The 9,433-nt window shown below is 44.3% G+C and overlaps 1 protein-coding gene across 1 annotated transcript; it reads left to right on the top strand.

Moving 5' to 3' along the window:
- The first annotated feature begins 2,687 nt into the window (after positions 1-2,687).
- Positions 2,688-9,086, top strand: LOC141570756 (translation machinery-associated protein 7-like). The gene is made up of 2 exons (XM_074329170.1): positions 2,688-2,802; positions 8,530-9,086. The coding sequence occupies exons 1-2, from the start codon at positions 2,688-2,690 to the stop codon at positions 8,772-8,774; spliced, it is 360 nt and encodes a 119-aa protein (XP_074185271.1). The 3' UTR covers positions 8,775-9,086.
- The last annotated feature ends 347 nt before the right edge of the window (positions 9,087-9,433 follow it).

Here is a 9,433-nt window from a genome sequence, read left to right as displayed (position 1 = left end):
CCTTCCTTTGCCTTGTAGGGTACTTTGACTGCCTGAGGGTGGCCTGGCCAGCCCCCACCCTGGCTCCTCTCAATGCGTGTTCCTCAGGCTCAGGAGTGGAGCCCACAGAATTTGCAGGTCTCTGAGCCTCCTGGATGCGCTGAGGCCCCTCTGCCTGCAGGCCCGCAAGGCCAGGCTTTAGCGGGTGGCTCTGCGCTCCTCTGGTCTCATGCTCCCATCTGTCTGTGGAATAATTTCTCCAGCCCTAAGACCTGTCCTTTGCCTGCACCCAAGGAGCCGCGGACAAGGAAGCTGCTTTAGGCATCAGCGCTGGGTTCCAGCTTGGGAACCCGCGGGAGCGCCTATCCCCAACCCTGGAAGGCCTTCTTCACCTGCAGGCCACGGCATTGCTGGCTCCGGTTCCTTAGCCCATGTTTTCTTTGGCTTTTGGTCTCTGGGACACCAGATTGTCCAAAACAGATGACTTCGTGATACTTATTTTCCCAAAGAGCAGAGCCTGTAACACAATCAGGTCCTTTGTGTGCAGCTCGGTCCCCAGCCGCCCCCCTCCCCGGTTGCCTCCATCCCTGCCCCAGCCAGGTCCCCTGGGGACACGAAGCACTCCTCATTCCCAGTGGCCTGGGGTCTCTAGCCTAGGATTTGGCAAGGCTGGGCAGAGAAGGCAGAGCCAAATCCTACCCTATAGACCATCACTGTTGCACAGCTCTTTCTCTTCCCCAGCCTCAGGGCACCAGAAGAAGCAGGAAATGAGAATAGTCTCGAGCACAAGCTCTATAGTTAGAGACACCTGAGTAAGAATCCCAGCTCCTGTGCACACCAGCGATGTGCCTTCACCAAGATATCAAATGGCTGTAAAACTCAGTTGCTTTGCGAGTTAAATGGGAAAATAGAGGTACTTATAGCAGAGAGTTTGTGCAAGCAGTCAATGGACCTAACCTGTAGTAAGCCCTCCGTAAATGGCTACCACTGACAGCTGTCGTCTGCATTGGTTGGCAGCACAGTCACGAAGGGGCCTGCAGAGTGGTCCTGGGCCCAGCGTAGGCCACAGTTAGGAGGGAAGCCCTCCACCCCTACCACACTAGTTGCTCCTTTGCATCCAGCTGGCTCTGCACGGCCTTCTTTCTGAGTCGGCTCCAGGCCCAGGCTGGTTCTCTCATGAGCCACTCGGTCCTATGGCCATTAAGAACTTGTGCCCTCGACTGGACAGGCCAGCCTGCCGAGGGCAGAGCAGCCTCAGGAGGCCATGAAGGATGGTTGGGTACCTTGAATCCCTGCTTGTGGAGGTCTCCACTGTTCTCCAAGGAAAGAGAAGGCACAGTGCAAGCATCCCTTGGCTCCTCAGTGGCAGGCACATGAGTGCTCAGAAATATACTAAATGTGTGAAGGAAGGAAAAGGCTCTGGATTTCCTACGCTGCTCACGGGAGGCGCAAAGGCATAATTCTTCTAGAAAGTTTGGGGTGATGTTTATCAAGAGACTGAGGAGTGTTTATCGCCTGATGAGCAATTCTACTTTTGGTACTTGTCCTTGGGAAATAATCTGAAATGCCAGAAGTCAGACAGAATTGCAGGAGGGCCCATAAAAATTTCTACAGAGATGTTCCTTCCAGTGTTGTTTATTATAGCAAAAAAAAAAAAAGAAGATGCCTTAGTATCCAATGGCAGGAGACTAGTCAAGTATATTATGCTATATCCATTCACGTGAGGAAATAAAGCATAAGCACTAAAAATTATATTTAGGAAAAAATTTTAATGGCATGGCAACATCTGAGTAAAAAAATCAGGGTATATAACTGTTGACATGGTATAATTTTAATTATGTGAAAAAACAGTGTATGAACTGATAAACAAAATGATATATATGTATGTATGTGTGTATATATATATATATATATATATATATATATATATGCATATATAAATATTATCCAGCCTTAAAAAGTAATGAATTCTGGCACATGCCACAACATGGGTGAACTCTGAGGACATTATGCTAAGTGAAACAAGTTAGACAGAAAAGGTCAAATACTGTGATTCCACTTACATGAGGTACCTAGAGGAGTCAAATTCATAGAGACAGAAAGTAGAACCGCGAGTGCCAGGAGCTGGGGAAACGGAATGTTAGTGTTTAATGGGGACAGATTGGGAGGATGAAAAGTTCTGGAAATGGTGATGATTACACAAAAATGTGAATATACTTAACGCCACAGAACTGTATGTACACTTAAAAATGGTTCAAATGGTAAATTTTGTGTTATGTATCTTTTAACACAATAAAAAATGAGGTCATAGGGAAATACAGCAAAATGTTCTTAATGAATACTTTTGAGTGAAGGGATTATGGGTGATGTTTATTCGTTTGAGTTTCTAGCATGTTGCCCTTAGTAAACGAGATTTTTTGTTTTGTTTTGTTTGTTTTAAGGAAGCTTGCTCCAGGATCTCCCAGATGTGCGTGGGGGTGGGGGAGGGGGAGGTGGCTCTGTCCAGCTGTAATGGAAATGAGGGGAGCAGCTGGGGCTGCTGGGGGGGGGAGGCTCAGAGAAGGCTTGGGGTCTCCCATAAGCTCTCCCGCGCCTACTCGGTGGACTCTTTCTCTGCCTTTCCTCTACACTCCGGCTCTGGCCCAGGGGCCTCTCCCCAGGAACAGGACACTCACTAGCTTCAAGGGGCTGCCCCAGTCCTAGTGGGAATGCGGGCTCAGGGCTTTCTCAGACATCAGTACCCGAGACACGCCTTCCCGCTGCTCCGCCCCAGCCCAGCTGCAAAAACAGCCCATACCCAAAGCCCTGCGATTGCAGCCCAGAGTGGGGCCTCAGTGTGCAGTGGAAGGAGTGGGAGTGGGGCCTGCCAGCCCTAGACAGACCTAGGGGAAGGGGCATGCTCAGGAGGTTGGAGAGTCCCCTCATGTTCCCTGGGGAAACCTGGCTCCAAGGTGTATGTGGAAGGGCTTGGGGAGGCCCAGGGGACTGAGACGCAACTTTGCCAGCGGCCTCCCTGACTCCCTGCAGACTTCAGAAGGTGGGGGAGGGGACGGAGGAGGAAGTCAAGCCACTTGGGAACCCGCTGAGCCAAGCCGTGGGCAGGAGGCGGCACCACAGTGGCTCCCAGGCAGGCCAGGGCCAAGGCTTTCCCACGGGGTGTGACTGGTCACTGGGCTCCGCGCAGCCATCCACCCTAGGCTAGGGCCAGTGAGCCCCAGCTGGTTTCCGTCTTCCCTTCAGGGGTAGGGGCTGGCAGGAGCCTTTCGGAGCCCAGCAGGGCTCTTCCCCGTCCACCTGCCAGCTCGGCAGGTGTGTGCCGGGCATCCTAGCAAGTCCAGGGCACAGTTCTCAGAAGGCGGCCACTCAGCCTTCTCAGCATTGCCTCTAGTCTCATCCATTGGCTCCTTACTCATGTGACAAGGTAGAGACACAGCTTGTATCACCAAGATCTTGAAGGTCTGAGGAAGCCTGGCCCCTGTTTGACCCCTAAGGCCATTCTTCCCACTCTAACATGGAGGTGTGGACATCGTGGAATTAGGAGGCAGTCTGGAAGTCTCTGGAGACAGGCAACCTGAGTCTGATCCTAAACTCTGCCCCCCTGGCTGTATGATGGAGCATGTCACTTAACCTCCACTGTGTGACGAAGAAGTTAGCATGTCCCTGTAGAGTCTTGCAAGGTTTAGATGTAATATATATAAAGTCTCTGGCACAATGCAGGTGCTTACTAAGTGGAGGACACTGTGATTCTTATTACTCAAGCCCCCCAAAGTGAAATGAGCAGAGATTGGAAAGACCTTTCTGATTTCAGTTCTTAGCTTCTCCCCACCCACTACATTCCACCTCCCGCTCCATTCCATGCTTGTAGAGAGCACGCTTGAGAAGTAACCCCACCTTTTTGTTTTGCACTCTGGTCAGGAACCAGTTAATCAAACTGTCCTCTGAAGTTAGACAATGACTGCCTATTGTTAGGGACGTTCCTGGCCCAGGCATCAAACCAGAGATAGAAACTCTTCCAGGGAAGGAGGGGAGCCAGGTGGGAGAGGGGGGGCGCCTGGTCTCTGGGAGCCACCAGCAGCCTCTGTCTGTAGGTTAGTCACCGACTGTCACTGTTGCACCAAGATGGCAGGAAGCTGCTCGGACCCAGCACACAGGCTTCCCGACTGGGCCGCCCCTCACACAAGGCCTGGTGCTGTTCTAAATGCTCTCAGGTAGGTGTAATAACTGATTTATTCTTGAAAGACAGGAGTTATGGAAATAAAAGCTGGTGTTATTTTTCTCCGGATTATCTAGTCTTCAACATTACAACCAGATCCTTATTAACTATATTCGAATCACCTTCTTGGGAGATTTAAAAAAATTCTCTTGATGAATGGTTATCCAGATCTACTGCTTTAAAGTTCAATAGTAGTACGATGTCTGTAACTCTTTCCCATCACTACAGCTTACCAAATGTCACTGCTGTTATCATCTCCACTGACAGACAGGTTGGGAGGGGTAGACATACGATCTGAACTGGGATCCACATGACTTCCACACCCAAGCTTTTCAATGGTTTAACATTCAACTACACTGTGACCATGGCCCAGAGGACAATTGGCTAGTAGACCTTGGTCTCCACATTTTTTTTTCAGAATCACAGGCTATTTGTTTTTGTCTACCTATGTGCTTGGCACAATTCTCACTTAGGACTGACCTAACAATTGTGGAATAACTGATCTCTTGACCAGAGCCAGAGAACTTCACAGGGCTGTTCAGAGACCAAAAGAGGTAAGGAATATGAAAGTCCTCCATCAAAAGGCAAAACCCTCTAAGTGTAAGGATGATTATTATTGAGTTTCCCCTAGGACAGGGGCTGTTTTCCAATATGCGATATGGTGCTTGTTATAAAGATGCTCAATAAATACTTCTTGCATATTGAGTATGTTGATCTATAAAGAGCAAAAATACAAACCTACATGTAGACCAAGATTAGCTTCTAGTCTAGCAGAATCAATCAAATAATAATGGACTCCTTTTTTCGCTGAAAATAGGGTTGGGCTCCCATCCCAGGAAGACAAAAGAGAAGCTTAGTCAAGGCTCCAGCAACTCAGAAAGTTAAGCCAAGGGGGAATTTGTTGAAAAGTCCAAGGGTAGCTCTACCTTTAGGCCTAGCTAGATCTAAGGCCTACATCAACTCATTCCAAATCATCAATGTATTTGCTCTTTTCCTCTTGTTCTAGAATTTGGCTCTGCTTGCTCTTCTTCTCCTAGAGGAGTTACCCGACTTTCTCCTGCAGACAAGCTTTCTCCATGAGGTGGGAAAGCTGGCCACTGATAGCCCCAAGTCGACTTCCTTACAGCAGATGATTTAAAGGAAAGAAACCTGCTTTCTTCCAGGGTCTATATAGTAAATCACAGGGAAGGACTAAATGGCTGTGCACAGCCAATTGTCTTGGAAGTGGGATGGCTACCCAGACCTGAATGGTGTGCCATGCCTGTGGTTAGGGGCCACTTGGGGCATCAGGAGGCACTGGAATTGACAGTTTCACCTGAATGACACGGAATGAGTAGGGGCAGTTCCCAAAGGAAAGGGAGTGTGCACACAGACAAAAACAACAGGTGTCCACTACAATAGCACTTGTTCTCAGGTTGCGTAGAGATATGACTTATCCACCAAAACAATCAGAGAAGGATAAAAACAGTCGTGCATTCACATGCCCAAGTGTTGAGTCAAAGCCCTTCAGGAAAAGGAAGTGATCCGATGGCCTAAAGGAGATTCCTTAGAACTAGAGGAGAAAGACACAAATATTTTGGTCAGCCTCCCTCCCCCCAGTTGAGAATTATCATCACAATCACCTTATTCTCCAAATTTAAGTCTGGAAACTATGATTTGATAATTAGGCAGACAATAGCCAGAATGCTTGAAACTGGGAAACTCTGGAAGATTTGGTCAATATACTCACGCTCCTGGTTGAGAGAATGGGCCTGATAAAGGATTTCTTCTTTTTCTTCTTTTTCTTCCAAATAAATTTTCTTTTTGATTATAAATGGGATGTATTTATTGTAGAACTTCTGGAAAATATAGAAAAGTCACAAATGAAAATAAAAATCACTCTTGTATTTGTTAGGATTGGGTGTGACTGTAAGTGATAGAAACCCCAAGATAACAGTAGCTTGAACAAGACTGAAGCTTATTTTGCTTACAGCTACATGACGTCCAAATGTGCAGGCTGGTACGGGAGTTCTGCTCCACAGAGAACTCCTTCTCCCCTCCCAGCTCATAACTCTGCCAGGCCTGCAGTGTGGCCTTCATCCTCATCATCTAAGCTGGCAGAGGAAAGAGACAGGGATAAAGAGGCCAAACACCCGTGCCAGCTGTTTCCGAGGGAAAGTTCTCAGAAGCAGCAACACAACACTTCTACACCATCCCACTGGTAAGAACACAGTCATGTGGCCACATCTACCTGCTGGGGAGACTGGGAAATATCTTTATTCTGGGTAGCTATGTGTCCTGTTAAAACTCTTCTACTATAGAAGAATGATTTTAGAGGCAATTAGGGGTCTCTGACAAACCCGTAATCACACTACCTAGAGATAGTGTATATCTATTAGTATACTTGTATGTCATTTATACACACACATCCACACACCCACCCCTATGTAGATAGAGAGAGAGATAGATAGATGTAGATACAGTATATAGATATCTATGGCATACTATATGTGAATATATAGGTGTGTGTATGAGTATATGTAATCATATGTATTATATATGTTTGTATGTAATACATATGAATAACATATAAATATTTTAAATGAAATTGAGATTCCACCAAATATATTATTTTTGCATCCTGCTATTTTAAAAAATTGCAGACTTTAAACAAAATCTCTTTTATTATCTATTTTAACACTGAGTCATTTAACAATTATAGCTAGCGTAATGTAATACTTTATAATTTTCTTTTAAATAGATGTTTGTATTTTATATATCCTGGTTTATGAAGTTTTTGTTTAACTATTTCGAAATAATTATAGATTAACAGGAAGGTGAAAGGAATGTACACCAAAGTCCCACACACCCTTCCCCGCCTCCTCCAATAACATCTTATACAACTAAGTACAATAGCAAAACCAAGATATAGGCATTGGTAAAATCCATAGAGCTAATTTAGATTTCACTACTTATGCATGCACTTGTGTGTGTGTGTAACTCTATCCAATTTTATCATGCGTAGCCTTGCATAACCATCACCACAATCAAGAGACTCAATTATACTAATTTTTGTATCACTGCTTTATGGCCACACCCAATCCCATGCCCCCACTCAACCCTACCCCCCAGCAACCACTAATCTATTCTTTATCTCTATAATTATGTTATTTTATTAATGTCACATAAATTGAATTACATAGTATGTATACTTTTGAGATTGGCATTTTTCACTCAGCATAATTTCCTTGAGGTTCACCTAAGTTACTGCATGTATCGATAGGTTGTTCCTTTTTGATTGCTGAGCCATATTTCATAGCACAGATGTACCACAGTTTGGTTAACCATTAACCAATTAGAGGATATTTGGGAAGTTTCCAGTTTTTAGCTATTATGAATAAAGCTGCTATGAACGTTCACATACAAGTACCCCTTTGGACATAGCGCTCATTTCTCTGAGATAAATGACCAAGCGTGCAATTACTGGATTGTATTATAGATCCAATTTTAGTTTCTAAGGGAGCTGTCAAACTATTTTCCAGAGTGACTATATACAACCTGCTTTTTAAACTTAACAATATGTTGCCAACAATTCTCCTTATCAGTAAGCATTTCCTATGTCATTAAACATTCTTCTAAAACATGATATTCCATTGTAGGGCTGTACTATAATTCCAACCAATTTCCTAATTTAGAATATTTAAGAGATATTTGTGTTATAAATAATAAAGTAAAAAATATTATTGTGGATAAATCTTTGTGTCTATTTCTGATTATTTCCTTAGGATAAATTTCTAGACATGGACATGCTGGTTTAAGGGGTATGAACGAATATTTTAAAGTCTTTTGCTATGCTTTTCCAAATTGTTCCACCGAAAGGTACTTCAATTTATAATCCCATAGCAACATATGAGAATTGGGCAAAGTTTCTAAACATGTTACTATTGCAACACAAACTGCAATCAAACCGTTGGTATCCTTAATATATAAATAGATCTTACAAAACAATGAGAAAAAGACAAATACCCAATATCAAGATGCTCTGGGCTGCAAGTGTCAGAAAACTCCATTCAAAATTATATAAATGATAAAAAAAACTTATTATTTTATATAATAAGAAATCTAAAGGTACGGCCACTTCTGGATCTGTTGATTTCACACAATGACTTTAATAAAGGACACCCCAGTACACGGAGTAACAGTGCAGTCTCTGAAACTAGACTGTTGGGTTTAAACTAGACTGTTCCCAGCTCTTCCACTTACATCCCAGCTCTTCCACTTACCGGATGTGTGACATTGAGCAAGTTACTTATCCTATTTATGCCTCCTGTTCCCCTTTTGAAAATGGTTATATTAAGAGTACTATCTCGGCTTCCAGTGGCAGGGTCCGGGGAAGGGGCAGCAAGAAGAAGCTCGCCGCGAAGGTGGCAAAAAGAAGTCCCTGAAGCAGCCCAAGAAGCAGGCCAAGGAGATGGACGAGGATGACAAGGCATTCAAGCAGAAGCCAAAAGAGGAGCAGAAGAAACTCTGGGAGTTAAAAGTGAAGGCCGCGGGGAAAGGGCCCCTGGCCACACATGGAATTAAGAAATCTGGCAGAAAGTGAGCTGTTTCTTGTGCCTGGGGCAATGGTGATCCTTAATTCCCTTCCAGTTTTAACATCTGGATTCCCTGCCGTAAGACCTGTTGCCACCTATAGCTAGAATGAAGTGTTGTCTTGGAGTCTGTTGTACATTTGAGAATAAACTTTTGTAAATAATAATAATAATCATGCAGTGGCTCATCTGTTTAGTTCTTCTCACTCAGCCATTTCAACCTTAGCTGTGAGGTCAGAGGAAACTCAACGCAGGATCCTTCAGTCTTTGTTCTATCCCGAATTCTGTACTGCCTGGAATTAAACCAACTCATTTGAAAAAAACAAAAAAGAGTACTATCTCTTTGTTGTTAAGGCTGAAAAGGATTTATATTTGTAAAATACCCATTAAATGTTGCTATTATCAAGCGTCTAGGTTCTTTCTGTGTATCTGTTCTGCCATCCTCAGCATGTTAATTTATCGTCAGTCTTGAGACGGCATGGTCACCAGATAGCTGCAGTGACTCTAGCCATCATTTCCGAGAAGACCAAAGATAGAAGAGACTAAGTAGTTTTCCTGTTTCTTTCTTAAAAACAGAGAAATCTTTCTAGGAAGTCCCGAATGGAACCCCCTCATATCCCACTTGCTACAAAACGGGTTAGAATACACCAATCTTTAAAAAAAGAAGAAT

Source organism: Rhinolophus sinicus, linkage group LG03 (genome assembly GCF_036562045.2).
Source record: "Rhinolophus sinicus isolate RSC01 linkage group LG03, ASM3656204v1, whole genome shotgun sequence".
NCBI lineage: Eukaryota > Metazoa > Chordata > Mammalia > Chiroptera > Rhinolophidae > Rhinolophus > Rhinolophus sinicus.
Note: the sequence above shows the minus strand (reverse complement) of the source record. Positions and strands in the feature narration are given on the sequence as shown.

Excerpts from the sequence above, each read along its gene's own strand:
- LOC141570756 (XM_074329170.1), top strand. The coding sequence starts at position 2,688 with ATGCGGGCTCAGGGCTTTCTCAGACATCAGTACCCGAGACACGCCTTC. Across the intron at positions 2,803-8,529 it reads CCCTGCGATTGCAGCCCAGA|AGTACTATCTCGGCTTCCAG; the intron begins GTGGGGCCTCAG and ends GGTTATATTAAG.